This window comes from Drosophila albomicans, unplaced genomic scaffold (genome assembly GCF_009650485.2).
Source record: "Drosophila albomicans strain 15112-1751.03 unplaced genomic scaffold, ASM965048v2 ctg38_pilon, whole genome shotgun sequence".
Classification (NCBI taxonomy): Eukaryota; Metazoa; Arthropoda; class Insecta; order Diptera; family Drosophilidae; genus Drosophila; species Drosophila albomicans.
The window spans coordinates 92,568-110,692 of record NW_026263667.1 but is presented as its reverse complement, the minus strand read 5'-3'; the positions used below and the strand labels follow the sequence as shown (position 1 = coordinate 110,692).

The window sequence follows — 18,125 nt, the reverse complement described above, 5'->3', positions numbered from 1 at the left end:
ATAGAACTTCTGGCTTAAATCTGCAAAAAACTGAACCAAGTGCGATTTTATAGCCTCATCATTGCCCAAAGTTTTACCATTTAAGGAGTTCTGCAAAGATCGAAATAAATGGTAGTCTGATGGTGCAAGGTCAGGGCTATATGGTGGATGCATCAAAACTTCCCAGCCAAGCTGTCCCAGTTTTTGCCGGGTCATCAAAGATGTGTGTGGTCTGGCATTGTCATGATGGAAAATGAAACCTTTACGATTGATCAATTCTGGCCGTTTCTCGTTGATGGCTGCATTCAATTTGTCCAGTTGTTGACAGTAAACATCCGAATTAATCGTTTGGTTCCTTGGAAGCAGCTCAAAATATACCACACCCTTCCAATCCCACCAAAATCTTTAAGTGAAAAATCTCCAGAACTGAATTTGCGAAACCAATTTTGACACTGTCTTTCTTTTAAGGCTTTATCACCATACACATCACGTAACTTTTTAGCAACTCTCTCTGCGCTTTTTCCTTTACAGAAATAATAAAGTAAAATATGACGAAAATGCTCTTTTGTGGACTCCATATTAAAAAGGGCGCCAATCAAACAAATGTAAACAAAATTACGCGCACTTTTTTTCTAAAGCAAGCTAATAGTGACAGCTAATAACTGACAAAAGAAAGAATGCAATTACAGAGTCACAAGCAGTTAAAAAAATTATAAACGCCGACTATATGAAAAATCCGCAATTACTTCTTGGGCAACCCAATAGATTGGCAGGGCAGCGGTAGTCGCACTCGACATACCCTACCCTTTCCTTAATTTTTTTTCCAAGTGATATATTTAGTGTGTGTATTTGAGAGCAACTCCCAGCTCAAGTGTCGGTGTATAGGCTACCTCCAGCCAGTGTCCCACACACATAGACATACCCACACACATATACACACCTACGTATAAATACACTTCTCCTTCCAACACATATCCATATGGGCAATTCTCTGATGTCGAATGCGACATTTGTACGCATTCAAACTGAAAAAAAACATGTGCCAAGACATTATTTTAATTTTCTAAAAATTGAAACTTATAGCTCTTGGTTAGCACTATAATTGGTGCTAAGATGGATTTTGGGCAATTGTTCGTTTTCAAGAAAATTGCAAAAATGTTGCTCATTCGCACGCGACAAAAACAGAAGTTACTTTTTCAAAATCCAGTTCAAGCGCCGATTTCAGCGAAACGTGATGAATGATTTTAATGCAATTAATTTTAATGCATTATGCATACATTTATCTAAATAGTGTATTTGGTTTGACTTAAAAATATTAAGTTGTTTTTTTTTAATTTAAATTTTAATCACTGTCGCACGCGACATGTCGCACGCGACATTTTTTCCATCGTACTTTTTATATTTTTTTTTTTTACTTTTTAAGTAAATTAGAGGCATTTTTATTGTTTTTTAATATACTTAGTATATATTTTAATTTTCAACAGAAACTGAATACAAAAAATTGATTTTAATAAAGTTTAACAAAAAGTAATATATTCATATTATGTACATTAGAAAGTTAATTACCAAACTTAAATTATAATGTTACTGTCAAAAATATTTGATTTCAATGAGTATGCTGTTCTAGCTGATCTTGTCTGTTGGCCATTGCAGCCAAACCAATGCATCTGGCTTATACCAGGTATGCCGCGCACATCCTTCCATTTTTCATACAACTTATATTGTATAGTCAAATTTTCAATTTGTGCGGATGATATGAAATATGTTTTAACTCCTTTTATGTTGTTTTCTGCACATTGATAAAAAGAAAATGCATCTCGGAGCACGAGGTTTTTTGACTTTGTCATTTGCCACACTTTTCTTTTAATTACGGCTCCAACTCCGTCAACAGCGCCTTTTCCGTGAGAACTGGCAAAAAAGTTCCATTCAATATTTGTACAACCAATTTCATTTAAAATTTCATTCAAGCTGTTCAAAATGTATTTATTTTTGAATTGTGCGCAGCTGCCATCAGAAAATATAAATAGTTTTGAGAAGCTTCCATACATTTTTTTAATTTCTCTAATGAGCTTTAAAACAAAAATATAAACGTCATGTTTATTATGGGTGAGTTTATCACTCACAATGGCAAACGACCGTGAAGCACCAGCCAACCAAGCAACGCAAGTAAATATTGTTACCTGCTGGTAGCTGAAATGAGCACTTTGTATTTCGTTTTGATGTGACAATCGGAAATTTTCTGCAAAATCAATTTGAATAACAAGCTCAGATGGCTTTAAGTTTGTCTTTGTTTCTGTAAAATATTTTTGCTGTGCTCTTTTCACAAAGAAATGGGTTTTAAATGATGATAGCTTAGCTTCTATATCATTAACCAATTCTGATACAGTTGAAGCTGTACCCGAAAGGGCTATATGATTTTCAATTTTACGCCATTGTTGCCAGCTTATTTCATCTTCCATATTATTTAAATATGCAAGAGGAATTAAATCATCTTTGAGTGATGTTAAACAGTTCTTACAATGGCTTGTCATGCAATATTCATCTTGAATATTGCAGCAAACCGCTTTAAGAAACGTCTCAAAATCGCTGGGAAAGGATGGAATCACATTAGAGCAACTTTTCAAAAGAAAATCGAAGTTCGCATGATACATGCAAACACACATATTGTGCGGCATTTTATTTGCCAATTGGACATGGCGAGGTCGCATTTTAAAAAAAGTTGATAAGCCTACCTTTTCATTTGGGAAATATTTTTTAAACAACTCATACGTTTCTGAGACTGTCATTAGCATGAAGCGCTTAGCCACTAGCTTACCCTCAACTATTATCGTGTCTTTTTTTCCTGCAGCTTGCACACTTATATCATCGTGTTGATAAAAATTGGAAATGTTATTGATTAAGCTTTTTGGTATTGTTTTTCTGGATTGGTTTATGCATGCATTTTCTTCATGTATTTTATATTTATTTCCTAGAACTTCCAGAACTTTTAGTTTTTTTTGAAAATCTTTGGGCAGCGCTTTCTCTACTTTTTTTACGGCTTTTGCTAAAGTTTGATGGCAATTATAAGCCACAGCTTCTTGTTGGCGTACGCGGCGTGAAATATCGAAGAGTTTTTGGCGCCTCTCCCGTTGACGTATGCGATCATATTTTCTTTTCTCTTCAATTATTTTCTCATTACCTTCGGTCAGCCTTTTCCTCGTCTGTCTAGCATTTCGCATTCTTTCCTTGTTTCTTAATTTATACATTTGCATTTTTGTTTCATCATTTTTTATCTTTTCTCTCCACTGTTTACACCGTAATTTGTTTATTTCTTTGTCTTCATTCATCTACATTAAAAAAAAATTATTAAACGAATAACATAAAAAAAATTTGTACTTACCATGTCGCACGCGACAAACTTTCAAAAATTTTTTAAAAATTAAGCAGTGCTTATATTTAACCAAATTTTATTTTATTGTATTTGGTGGCAAAATATGTGTTTGGACACAATTTTGCATGCTCACTGGACAACAACTTTAGATGCACTCATAACAAAAGCACTTTTTCACTGTCGCACGCGACAAGAATAGAAACTGATGAGCTGATAAGAAATTTACCGTTATTAGCTATTGCATAGTTTCTTTTAAATTTTTTTCGTATTCTTTGGATATTACACAAGATATTAAGCTGCGAGTATCAATGCACACAGACTCTCTTTAAGAAAATGAATCAAAACAAAACTTGCAGTAAAAATGTTCAAAACAGAACTTTTGCTCATATTCGACTTTACATTGAAATTTTTCAAAATGTGTTATGAGTAAATGGAAAAATCGCTTATATTAGTTAAATTTAATATTTTCCCTATAAACAAATGTGAAGAAAACATACATTTATAGACTTTGAATTTTTTGGCGGTGGTTGCAGTTTCTAGAGAATTGCCCATATACAAATATATAAATAATCTTTTGTTTTTTTTCGTGACAATTTATTTATTATTTGTTCCATCCAGCGCATCTTTAACCACATTTGTGTTTTTTTCCAGTATATTGTGTTTTTGTGGTATTTTTCCGTGCTTTTTTTTGTTATTGTTTTCGACAATCATTTGCTTGATTGTCGCGGGAAACTTCCCCCGCCCCCTTTGCGTTCGTTGCCTGTGTCCGCAGTCCGTACCCATTTGGGTGTAAAATACCTCAGCGCAGTCTGTGGTATTTTTTCTAGTATTTTTTGGTATATTTTCTACTAGTTGCTACGTTTCCTTCCGTCCCGATCCACAAGATGGCACAAAACAAAGTAGGCACAGCGTTGACGAAATTCATCGCCGCGACTGATCGTATCAGTCACTTTGCGGCGAGAGTCAACAATCTTTCGGCTGATAGCCCATCCCTATATACGTGCCAAGTCCGAAGGGACCAGATGCGTTCCTTATGGGAAAAGGTCGAGAATGAGTATGAGGCTTGCTCTTGCGTCATGTCTGAGGAGATGACCACAGAAGAGCTCCCTACTGTTCAGGCCAAGTACGAGTACTGCTATGCTGCCTACGAGCAGTGTGCAGCTCTGTTAGGTGAGCAAATAGCCAACGCATCCCAGGCGCTCACCCCCCGTACACCCGTACAACCACAAGCTGTGCAATCCATGCCCACAGGGTGTCGATTACCTCCGTGCGACACCGAAGTCTTCGGAGGCGATTACACTCGCTGGCCCACCTTCCGGGATTTATTCACAGCCCTCTATATACAGAACCCGAGACTGTCGGAAGTTGAGAAACTTTTCTATCTCAACTCCAAGACCAGCGGTGAAGCCCATGCCATTGTGTCAAAATCTCCTTTGACAAATGAAGGGTTCCAGTCGGCGTGGTCCAGCTTGACTGAGCGTTTCGAGAACAAACGGTTGCTCGTAAACAGTCAGCTGAGAATTTTGTTCAATTTGCCCGCCATTGGGCAAGAGTCGGGTTCCTCTATTCAGGAGTTGCAGAGCACCATCCAAGGGTGTCTGACAGCCTTAGAGTACTCGAAAATCGACACAGAGAATTGGGATTGCATCCTGGTTTTCTTGTGTTCTTCGAGGCTCCCCAAGTTGACCCTTTCTCTTTGGGAACAGTCAATCCAAAGCAAGAGCGAGATTCCAACGTGGGTTGACATGAACGCTTTTCTTCTAGAGCGCCATCGCACCCTAGAAGCGATAGCGGAGGTGTCATCCAGCACGAACGCTCCGACGGTTCCAAGAGCCTCACCCAAGAAGGCACCCGTCTCCAGGCAGGTCAACTCTTTTGTGACCATTAAGACCCAGACCTGAAATTTCTGTTCCCGGGAGAATCATCCGATTCGATTGTGCCCTCGCTTCCTCCAGATGGGTGTCAATGAAAGGGTCAACCATATTAAGCAGCAGAAGCTGTGCTTAAATTGTTTCGCACGAGGCCATATACTGGCCGAGTGCACAAGTGCGCACAGCTGTTTTACGTGCAAGGGTCGTCATCATACACTCTTGCATCGAGTCAACCCGACGCCGACAGTCATTAATCCCACTCCTAATATACAGTCCACTCCTTCCCAGTCAGCTAATGTGCAATCATTCCTGGCAGTTAACACACAAGGTGTTCTGCTGAGTACAGCTGTTGTACACATTTGCCATCACGGCGTTCGGCACACAGCACGGGCTCTGATCGATTCCGGATCAGAGGCTACCTTCATTTCTGAACGATTGTTCAAGCGATTGAGGATGCCATACACATCCGTTCAAGCCCACGTCTCTGGGCTGACTCAAGTTGTAGCAGCCCAGCCCCGAAAGCATTGCCAATTCCTAATTGGCTCCCCGTTGCGACCAGATCTGCAGATTGAGGCATCGGCTTTCGTCCTTCCTCAATTAGCAGGAAAACTGCCCTCATGCTCTGTCCCACAAACCATCCTCGACAATCTGCCAAGCATTCCGCTGGCCGACCCCAAGTTCTATGAGAGTTCGCAGATAGACGTGCTTTTAGGCGCGGATATCCTCCCATCCGTTCTTCTCGGCGGCTCTCGTCCGAACGTTTGTGGGACCCTCATTGGTCAAGAGACCATTTTCGGTTGGATCCTGACCGGCCCAGTGTCGGGATCCACTTCTAACTCCATCTCGTCCTTTTCGACTCGACTGTCCGTCGATCGAACTCCTACGATCGGTCCTGTGACAGGACCCCCCTCCAAATCTATTTCAGTTTTTCGGCTCGACTGTCCGTCGAACGAACCCCTAAGATTGGTCCTGTGACGGGACCCCACTCTGATCCTTCTTCGGTTCGACTGTCCGTCGAACGTTCCTCTGAACGCAAGCCTTTGTTAGGCCCCCATTCAAAATCGTTTCCAACACCTTCGGCTCGACTGTCCGTCGACCGAACCTATACGATTGATCCTGTGACAGGACCTCCCTTAGAACCTCTTTCAGCTCGACTGTCCGTCGAACGATCCCGGACGGAGACGCAGTCTTCCTCTGCACCGATGGCACCGGTCACTCCGCGTGGCGTCTCCGTGCCTCCCGGCACAACCTCGCGCCAGCCCAGGAGCCGACGCGACCACCCGGCACCCTCCAGAGAAGAATCACCAAGGACGTCCCGTGTCCACGTTTCCCAGGCCGGCATCCACCAGGCCGGCATCCACAGGCCCACTCACCCACGCACCCGGCCCGTGCCTAGCTCCCGCAGACGGCACTTTACAGTGCAAAGGAGTGAGCATACTCCCCACCGCGGCGAGTTGGATCCGTGTTGTCCAGTAAGCCGCATCAGCGAGTCGTTGCCAGGGGCCTTGGGCCTCTCCATCACTCGCATGGGCGCTGAAGGAGTCTGCACGGCGTCGTTGCGCTCCAAGACACACCCACTCTATCTATCCTGATATTGTCCTGCCGGGTATCCTCCCAAATTTGTTATTTTTTGCAATCCCAATATTGCAAGGGGGGGAGAATGTTGATGCGAGCGCATTGCTAAGTGAGAGGCACACCTCCGCTCCGCCGACCGAAAAGCACTCAAAGCTTTTTCGCTCACTAGCAATGCGCTCAGTGCGTAAGAATGCACTCAAGCTCCAGTGCTCTCAGCTTCTCTCTCCCACAACTCTCCACCGCTGAGCCGCGCTCAGCATAGATCAACGAAATGCCGTCGGCATTTCTCCATTGTTAGTTCTAATTTACGTCTCACTTACATCGGTTTAATTACCCCCCAATTGTGCGTTATCAACAACCCGAAAAGTTTGCAATAAATACATGTTTATTATAAGAAAAAACCGCGAGTGTTTTTTATTTCGGAAAAGGAAGAACTTGGATACTTTCAGCGCCCCCACGTAAACAATGGTGATGGAGAAAACGAGGTCCTAGGAAACTCAATTCAGGCTCCCCGCGCTGGTAGTGGCTTCATTAGGGGACGGACTAAACCAGTGTTGCCAGAGTCGCTTTTTTCCCGTCAAAACTGGCTATTTTCAAATGCCATTTGCTAGAAAAAATTGGAAACAGCGGGCAACGGGAATTCTGGCTTATTTTTTACTCAAATGCTTTTTTCAGATTTTTTTTCTACATATATGCCCAAAAGTATGGAACAATATTATCCGAAGCTGTTTTGATGATGCTTGCCAACACTTTTAGTGACAAATCGATTGTATAGTGTTGTAAAACAACCTCAAAGAACATCGATAAACCAATTCTGATCGTAGCGTCACTAACGGAAAAAGTGAATTCAGGGAATTACGTTCAGTGTGTTTTTATTGTTTTAAAATATGCCAAAAAACTACAAGCAAAAATGTCGGGACGCTTGGCTAACAAGCGATGAGTTTAAGACATGGGCACGTAGGGACGACACGAATGAAAGAAGAGTTTTGTGCAGTTACTGCAAATGCACAATCACCGCAAAACTATCTGATTTGCGAGCCCACGCCTTGATCAAAAAGCATAAAAGTGCTACGGGCGGCTTTTTGCAAACCAACAAAATAGATTTTGTTACTTTGCCGGTTAAGACGATAGAACAAGAAGCAGCGCTATGTCTTTTTGTGGCCGAACATGCATCGATGGCTCAGGTGGACCATTTAGGAAACCTAGTCATTAAATACTTTGAAGATGACAGCACTAGCCGCATACGTCTACACAGGACAAAGTGCACCAACATCATTAAAAATGTTTTGGGACTGCACTTTTCCGAGGATTTGCAGAGTGATATTGGGGACTCAAAGTTTAGTCTCCAAATAGATGAATCAACGGATATAAGTGTTACTAAACTTCTAGGTATGTACATATATTTCAAATTCAACTATTTGTATTGTATTTTTGTCGTATATAATATTGTCCACATTGTGTAGGGGGGCGTCTTCCAGATAAATAATAACACTTGCACTTTCGAATTATTGTCGAATTGTAAACTTTACAATTACTTTTATTGCACACTTGAAAAATACACTTGTTGTGCCGGTCAGAATAGTAGAACATATGTTATCAGGAAAAAGCACTAAAAGTGGGCAGGGTGACCAACATGAGGATAAACTAGATCAGTGTGACTGCGCGTGTGACAAGGTCACACGCACAGTATACTAACTTTGTCGCTATCGATATCAATCGATCGCGACCACACTGTCAGCTGTTTTGAGTGGTCATTCCTGCCATCATCTGGCATCAACATCCTCCCCCCCATGCAATGAGTTGCAAACGGATTTATTGTCCACATGGACCGGACAGAATCCAACTCAATGTGGAATTCTGGGCCATTGGCAAATCGTTGGTGCTCGGCAGGATGCCATGTTGAATGATGTGAGGATACACATCAGTGCCGAGCACCAGGGACGGAGGGGGCAAGGATGTGAGCGAAGTTGGAAACTCCCCAGAGGTGAGGCCTGCTCATGGGGGACGGCGAGCGGGAACGTGGCCGTGCTGGAGTTCAAGATCGAGTTGTTTCCGGCTGGTCGTCGCGTCGTCACTGACGACTTGGCATCCACGTATTTGGCTGGTTCCACCAAATAAATTTCTGTTTCTTGGGTCCCATGGCAGCAATCATGTAATAGAGTTGAGGCCCATTCACACGGAGAAGGGCATACAACATGGAATGAAACATGAACAAATGATTATTACAGTAGCTTCTTCACAGTATAGGACAGCACAGGACGACGAATAGAGAAACGAAGTAGGAGGTTATTCGTCTTTGTGTCGATGCCTATCTGGTTTGGATGAATGATGAGGCAGATACAAAGTAGGAGTGGTGACGGGCTTCCGGAATGGAAGAGTCACCCGAGATCTGCCACATCTGCTGCGTGAAGTTGTGTTTTCGCAGCTAACCAGCTTCGACGGAATATCCTCCGCCTCCTAAACTTTGGAGTTTAGTCTGTCGAGTTGATCGTCTGCTTGGATAGCGACTCTTGTCGAAAACGCAGAGACAGTTGTCGACACATTCTGGGAGACGGGGCCGGTGAGAATCCAACCAAACACGGTTTGTTGGCCAAGGAGTGAGCCACAAATGTTTGGCCGGGAACCGCTCAGGATGACTGACGGAAGGATATCCGCGCCAATTAAGATGTCAATCTGAGCACTTTTGTAGAAGTTTGGATCTGCCAGTTCAATCGCTGCTAGATCCTTTAGGAAGCCTTTCGGCACACGGAATGGTGGCAGCTTGTCTGCCAGTTGTGGAATAACGAACGCTGAGGTCTCGATATGGAGCCTCGGCTTCGTTGGACAACCAATGCTGAAGTTGCATAACCCAACCGCAGGGTTGGGCCGCAATTGCATGATTCAGCCCAGATACTTGGGCTTGCACGGATTGGAATGGCAACTTTATGCGCTGGAATAAACGCTCAGAAATGAAAGTCGCTTCGGATCCCGAGTCGATTAGTGCTCGTGCGGTGTAGGTAGTACCTAGATGGCATACATTGACAACCGCCGTGCCGAGAAGGATGTTCTGAGCGTTAATGGCAAAGTAATTTTGCACATTTGTTGCCGATTGATTCGAAGTGGACTGTATGTTGGAAAGTGTGACTGAAGTGGATGAGGAAGAGGCACCATTGTGGGCACTGTCGCCCCGATGGAGAAGAGTGTGGTGCCGCCCCTTGCATGTCAAGCAATTGTGCGCACTCGTACACTCTCGGAGTTGGTGACCTCTTGCGAAACAGTTTAAACAGAGACTTTTCTGTTTGATGTAGCTCATCCGATCATTGACCGACATTTCAAGGAAGCTTGGACAAACCCGGACAGGGTGATTCTCTTTTGAGTACAAGTCACACGATTTGCCTCTCTGAGTGACTCGGGCCTTGAATGAGTTAATTCGCTTTGAACTCTGCTGTGGACGGGATGGTTCAGCGGTAGAGTTCTGCGAGTTGTTTTGCTTCATGTCCTCAACAGCCTCGAGCGTACGATAACGCTCGTTGAGGAATGTGCTCATGTCCTGCCACGCGGGAATCTTGGACTTGTCCACCAATGATTGCTCCCATAGTGAGAGTGTAAGTTTGGGGAGCTTGGATGAGCAAAGAAATACCAGGATGCAGTCGGCGAAAGGACTAGAGACTGAAATGTCTGAGTGGTCAAGAGCGGTCAAGCACCGCTGAATTGTGCCATGCAGCTCCTTAATCGCTGCTCCAGACTCTTGCGAAACCGTGGACAGGTTGAAGAGAATTTTTAACTGGCTCGTTATTAACAAGCGCTTGTTTTCGAATCGCTCGCAGAGAGCACTCCAAGCCGACGCGAAACCATCGTTCGTCAGCGGAAATTTGGCTACGATCTCATTGGCCTCATCTGCGGTTTTTGAATTGAGATGGAATAGTTTCTCAACCGGAGTCAACCTCGGATTGTTGACTTAGATGGCCGTGAAAAGATCACGGAAGGTCGGCCACCGCAAGTAATCCCCACGGAATACTTCGGTGTCGATTGGAGGGAGCCGGCAGCCACTGGAGTACACAGGAGGAGCGGATGCTTCACTCCTGGTTGATTCGGAAAATTGGGTAATTTGCCCCTTTACATGGGCGAGACACCGCTAATACACTGCATAGCAGTGGTCATATTTGGCCTCCATGGCCTGTATGCCTTCGTTGTCGCCGTCTCGATGCAGTGCATCAGCGCACGTGGCATAAGCGGTCTCTACACTGTCCCAGAGGGCTTGCAGGCGGTCAAGACGGATCTCGTACGTGTGTACATTGTCGTCTTCGGCTGCAGGCCCTCTGACCCGACTCTCAAAGTGCACCAGTCTGTCAGAGACGGCGACGAAGTTGCTGAGAGCCATCGCACGGGTGTTGCTAAGTTTAGCCTGGACGGATCGTGTAGTTGCAGAAGAAGCAGACGGCGACGGACGATCAACTTTGACTCGGAGTTGAGCGGCAGGAGTGGCGGATTTGGATCCCGAAGGAGCGGGCGAAGCGGACGACAGGCGACGAACTGTGGTCGGAAGCTTTAATGAAAGTTTAGAGTCCTTTTCACTCTTTTGGCTTTTGGACATACTACGCTTCGGCAGCCGAGAGCAAGCACAAAAAATGAAAAGGAACTTCGGCTATCACAGGATAGTGAACAAAGCCGACACAACTATATACGGAGTGTATATGGAATGTATACGGAGTGTATATGGAATATATACGGAGTGTATATGGAATATATACGGAGTGTATATGGAATATATACGGAGTGTATATGTGTGTAAGTGTCGTGTATGGAAGTGTTCGTGTATGTATGTGTGTCGTATGTGGATGTATATGTGTCGTGTGTATATGTGTATATATATATGTATATATATATATATATATATAAAAGGAGTGTAGTGAATCTACGCGCGTTTGTCTTTAATAGAGTGCAACTTCCTTGTTATTTAGAGTAAAATAACACGAGGAGGTTGCATACACTGGAGTGTGTCAAAAAAACAGACAAACGCGAAACGACAGAAATGAAACAGAGTACATACAACAGCGGCCAAATCGTAAAATATAAGCGAACTCTTTTAAACTGTATAGATACTTACACATACATATACATATAAGGATATATATATATATATATATACTGTGCAAAGTATACACAAAGTAGAAAAGATAGCGGAAAGAAAGCCGGTAGAACGCTTATATACTTATATATATGCTGTGTCACATATATATAAGGTACAAGGAAAAAGAATATGGCGCGAACGACACTTGTACCAAATGTATGGAGGAAAAAGTGTATTACTTATCTTGACAACCGATTGCATGCTGGGGTCGAGCGATATCCAAATAATCCGGCTCGAAGGACCAAAATGTGTAGGGGGGCGTCTTCCAGATAAATAAGAACACTTGCACTTTCGAATTATTGTAGAATTGTAAACTTTACAATTACTTTTATTGCACACTTGAAAAATACAGTTGTTGTGCCGGTCAGAATAGTAGAACATATGTTATCAGGAAAAAGCACTAAAAGTGGGCAGGGTGACCAACATGAGGATAAACTAGATCAGTATACTAACTTTGTCGCTATCGATATCAATCGATCGCGACCACACTGTCAGCTGTTTTGAGTGGTCACTCCTGCCATCATCTGGCATCAACACACATCTTTTTTTATGTACTTCATTATGCAATTAGGTGTTGTCATCAATTATTTTTCGCATCAACATGAAAAGTTTGTGCATTGTTGAGGCCCTAAAAAACGAGCTGAAGGAGTCCAAACTCGACATGAAAAATTTAATAGGCATTGGTACCGATAATGCCAACGTGATGACAGGTGTAAATAACAGTGTGTACACTTTGTTAAAAAAGGAAGCGCCTTCCTTGATTTTAATAAAGTGCGTCTGTCATTCGGTTCAATTGGCTGTAAGTCATGCTTGTAAAGATTTTATGCCTGCAAGTTTGGAGTTTTTGGTTCACGAAACCTATAACTGGTTTTCGAAAAGTTCGGCTAGTCAGCTCGTGTACAAAGATCTATACCAGGCTTTAAACGACGATAAGGTTTGTGTAGGAAAAGATGCTACTTTTTATACCGTATTCGTTGTATTTGTTCTAACTCGTTTTTGCTCTAACATTCTAACTATTCGTTTTAATTGTTTTTAAAAAAATGTTATTTTATGTGTGATCGTCCCTATTTGCATTAATACAAATTTTCTTTAGAAAACTAATCTTTTTAATCTAGTAAAATAAAAAACTTATAACTTTTTGAAATATTCTTCGCCAAGGCTCCACTAGAGATCCCAAAAGTGGGCGACACAAGGTGGCTGTCAATCGAATTGGCAGTCTCACGAATACTGCAGCAATGGGAAGAGCTGAAACTCCATTTTAACCTAGCAGCGAGCAAGGAAAAATGCCATAACTACGCATATTTACTTTTTTTAAATTCAATATTGTCCGAGATGCAAAGAGTAAATAAGTGTTTCCAGAGCAGCAACACAAATGGTACGGAATTATTAAATGATTTGACGTTGGCCATTCATTCATTGAAAAAGGGCATAGTTCCACCTGATATAGATGTGGATTTGTTGGAAACGGAGGATGTCGAAAGATATGTCCACGATGATCTAGCGCAAGGATATGAGTTTGAGAAACATGTAAAGTTAATGAAATTGGATCCATTATCTGAAAAAGAGATTCGAGACTGCTGCTCGAGATTTTTAGTTGAGCTTATTAAGCAACTCAAGCAGAGGTAACTAGTTTTCATTTGACACCGTATAATTAAACCAAATATATTATTTTCAATTTAATTTAAGGCTTCCAGAAAACTATAAGATATTGAAGCAGATTGATATTTTTTCTGTGAACAATGTGCTGCGCCACTATTGGAAGGACTAAGTTGCCAAAATATTGGGAAAATTGAAAGCGAATACAAAAAAATTCATTTTGTTAATTGGCAAAATACGGACAACACAAAAAAATTTTGGATTGAAGTCAATTCCTATATGGATTCTGAAGGCAACAACACATTTGCGGAGTTGGCTCGGGTTGCCATTAATATATTATCGTTGCATTGCAATGCATTGCAATAGTTATGATGTTGAGATCATGTCCCCAATAATTGAGGTGAACAACATAAAGATTGACTTCAATGGTAGCATTCCCGATGGAAATTTGTAAAATAAAAGAGTTCACTCAATGAAACGCACACATTAGTTTAAATGTTTTTGGGTATGATGAGGAATCTGATAAAATAATTAGACCGCTTTACTGCGATGGAGTGGAAATGAGAATCCACATTAATTTATTATTCGTCGACGGATCAACTGCGGGTATTCATGGACACCTTGTGTGGATTAAATATATTATAAGTACATTCAATAAATTTTTAAATATTACAACCTTACAATGTGAATGTAATTTTCACACACAGTCTACTTGCCTCACAACTGGGTAAACAGCGAGTTAAGCGTTGGTTCTGTAAACAATGATTACAATACTCAACGAGTGAGGAGAGGGCAGCTCAACATGCATCGAAATGCAATCGGGTGGTTTTTGAGGAACCAAGGAAGGATGAGAAGATTTCCTTTAAAAACCATCACCGTCAGCTGGAGGTTCGATTCGTCGTGTATGCCGACTTTGAATGTATATTGGAACCAGTAACGTTAGATGTAAGTGAAAACACAAAAATTGTTAATAAGCATGTGCATACTACATAAAGTGTGCATTTGAGTCAGGCTTAGATAAGTTTGTTTCGAAGACAGGAGTTGATGTCGCTCGTACTTTTGTTAAAAATGTAACGTCAGACTTCTCCGATTTCCAATGCACATGAGTCATAATGACTTAGATAATTATAGGAAAGCGACAATCATATGTAAGGGTATTTTAAGTAATGATAGAGTGAAAGATCACTGTCATTTTACAGGTAGATATAGAGGTGCAGCCCATAATTCTTGTAACCTTAAATACAAGACGGGTGATTTTATTCCAGTATTCTTTCACAATTTCTCCAAATATGATTCTCATTTGTTTGTTAAAGAACTTGAAGAAATTGAGGGGAAATAAAAGTTATTCCTTTAAATAAGGAATTATATATATCAATTTCTAAATATCTCCCTCTTCGGAAAAATACGTTAGAAATCAGGTTCCTGGTTACTATCATCCCCTCAACCCTCGGTAGTTTTGGAAGTTCCACACCATGACATTACGTCATTAAGCATGGAATCTATTGCTACTACGTCGATTTTGGTGTCGGCTGAGATGGAAATGGTTGAAGAAATTCCACCACCACAATCCTCAGTCGATATCATCAGTGCTGTAACGATTGAAGAATGGCCTCCAGCTCCTGCATTAGCTGTCCGCAACACGTTAGATGCGGTGCCACCGCTTAAGCAGATTTTTGTATCAAGGCTTGCCCCTAAAAAGGACATCTGATGATGTTCGGTTATATTATTATAAGTCCAAATCTCAAGCCAGTATTAAGATGGACAAATTTAATTTCTTGTACGAACGGGAGATTTCATCTTTTTAAATAAGTGTTCCCGCTGAACCATTTAGCATGATGTGCAGTAAAGAGTTTTGGCCGGAACACCTATTAGTCAAAGAATTTGTTGCTCAAAAGAAAAATCGGTCTCCGGGTTCTCTTCCTAATAGTAACAAGAATTCTACTTCAAAGCCTTCTTCAATGCCTGTCAGTTCAAAAAACTAACATCCTCTTTACTTCTTGGCTATCAGAATGTAAGAGGCATTTGCAGTAAACTTACTGACCTGTATTTAAATAGTATAACTTTTCCTTTCAATGTCATTCCTTTACTGAAACATGGTTAACGAATAATATTCTTGACACGGAAATCTTTTCTAGCAGATTTTTTTCCTTATACAGATCACCCTTGGTGATTTCAATATTGCTGGTATATCATGGCATTCCGCCAAGAATTTTAATGGACTTTGCCCCTCTATATCCGATGTTTATATTAAAAGTCTTTTCGGAGAATCATTGTCTCAGATTAATGGTATTCCAAATTGTTTAAACAGGTCTCTAGTTTTAGACCCAGATTCGTGTTCTCTATCGAGAACATCTCCCATATCTTCGCCCGAAGACCCTCACCATCCCACTTTAGAAATTACGTTGGAGCTCCCATATATTGCGTCAGAGTCTGTTTTCGGAAAACCGATTTTGAGAAACTTGCCCAGTTGGTTGAATTTTTTTATGCTACTTTGAACTCGCTACTTGATGCTTGTGTTCCAATAAGAATTCCACATTTGTCTATAAACCCTTATGGCACTACAATACAATATATAGATGCTTCAGCCCATACAAAGTTTTGTATCATTAAAAACAGTATTATTGCGACCCCAGTCGGGCCGAGCGCTGCGATTCGAACACCAGAGCCTCTTCGGCTCATTCGAAAATTCGAAGTTCTAACGCAGCGCGCAGCGTTGAGTTCAGTCGCAAATCAAATGCGGAGCGATGAAAACGAACGTATTTCGTTGCGCTCTGCTTTCGTTTCTATGTATGCGTGTATGTATCTACATACTCGCCCATATTAGTATGTGTATGCAAATTAATCAATTTAGTTGTACTGAATAGAAACAAGTAAGAAAGCTACAGTCGAGTGTACTCGACTGTGAGATACCCGCTACCCATTTTGAATAAAAGCAATATATTTTGCGGTATATTTCTCAAAATATACCAAATATACTACAAAATACTAAAAAATATACCAAATGGTATATGTGATATATCTATATAGTACCGCATTCACAATATACCATAGACGGCACAATATACCAGATTGTCAGACAAAGTAACTAAGACCCCCAGTAAGTAGGCGTTTTTGCCCATACAAAAGTATTTCTTTAATTACTTCGATAATTTTTATCAGATCGCAACCAAATTTTCAGGAATCATAACTACTATAGTAATTATTGTATATACCAAAATTCGTAACTCTAGCTTTCAAATTACGCTTGTTATTCGTTTTTTTTGATTTGCGGGGGCGGAAGGGGGCGTGGCAAAAATTTGAAACAAACTTGATCTGCGTGCAAACATAACAAATGTCGAAAAAAAATTATAGCTCTATCTTTACTAGTCTTTGAGATCTAGGTGTTCATACGGACGGACGGACAGACACACAGACGGACAGACACACAGACGGACAGACGGACATGGCTAGATCGTCTCGGTTGTTGACGCTGATCAAGAATATATATACTTTATAGGGTCGGAGATGCCTCCTTCTACCTGTTACATACATTTCCTGCCGGCACAAAGTTATAATACCCTTCTACCTTTTGGGTAGCGGGTATAAAAATATATTTGTTTGTTGGGAGCTGCAAGCTTCCGCTTTATTCGGATATCAAATTAGAACTAAAGTACAAAAGTGGACTTATGCTGCAAGTCAGCTAAGATGGGACAAAGATTCTTTATGTTTACAAAACGGATGATGAAATCAAAGATCGAAGTGTGAAATGCAATTGTGTTTACAATTGCGTTTTGACATGTCAGCATACGCTGTTGAGTTTACATTTAGGTTTGCGCATTATGATCTGGGCTTTACGTTAATAGTGTTTATGCTAAGGCATAATTGTTTACATCAAAAATGACTGCGCAATTGGAATTGGACTAATTGGAAATATGTTGAAGTGTAAATTTGAAAGTGTTTGTATTTCCAATAAGATTTGTTATGTGAGCTGGGTGATAACTTCAAAGTGTTTATATTTCCAATAAGATTTGTTATGTGAGCTGGGTGATAACTCCCCCCTTCCTAAGATAGTATCGTCCCCGATACTTAATGGTTTTTTTAACAAATCTTCGACTTTTCGATTTACTTTACTTAAAGTATCAAGCTCTAATTCTTGATTTGGTAAATCATAATTTTGATTTTCAGAATTCTTTGATTTTAAAAGGTTACAATAATTGAAATACGCGGGCCGGTACTTAAGAAGCTTTATCACAAAAAATATTAAAATTAATACAAATAATAAAAATGTTATTATAGAATGGTTATTTTCTAAAGTGATAACAATTTTTGATAAAACGCTTATGTTTTCCATTTGTAATTCTGTGATATTAGTAGGTTGGTATTCAGTTACTAAATAGTTTGTAAATTTTTATACCCGCTACCCATAGGGTAGAAGGGTATTATAACTTTGTGCCGGCAGGAAATGTATGTAACAGGTAGAAGGAGGCATCTCCGACCCTATAAAGTATATATATTCTTGATCAGCGTCAACAGCCGAGACGATCTAGCCATGTCCGTCTGTCCGTCTGTCCGTATGAACACCTAGATCTCAGAGACTATAAGAGATAGAGCTATAATTTTTTTTCGACAGTATTTGTTGTTTGCA

At 41.0% G+C, this 18,125-nt stretch overlaps 2 protein-coding genes across 2 annotated transcripts; one reads left to right on the top strand and one right to left on the bottom strand.

Annotated features, from left to right (window-relative positions):
• Positions 1 to 9,502: 9,502 nt before the first annotated feature.
• LOC127566342 (uncharacterized) lies at positions 9,503 to 11,155 on the bottom strand. The gene is made up of 3 exons (XM_052008367.1): positions 10,917 to 11,155; positions 10,756 to 10,856; positions 9,503 to 10,671 (listed from the first exon to the last, which is right to left on the bottom strand). The coding sequence occupies exons 1-3, from the start codon at positions 11,153 to 11,155 to the stop codon at positions 9,503 to 9,505; spliced, it is 1,509 nt and encodes a 502-aa protein (XP_051864327.1).
• A 1,251-nt stretch (positions 11,156 to 12,406) lies between these two features.
• Positions 12,407 to 13,841, top strand: LOC127566343 (uncharacterized). The gene is made up of 2 exons (XM_052008369.1): positions 12,407 to 13,527; positions 13,592 to 13,841. Exons 1-2 carry the CDS (start codon positions 13,238 to 13,240, stop codon positions 13,671 to 13,673), a joined length of 372 nt encoding a protein of 123 aa, XP_051864329.1. The 5' UTR covers positions 12,407 to 13,237; the 3' UTR covers positions 13,674 to 13,841.
• Positions 13,842 to 18,125: the final 4,284 nt, after the last annotated feature.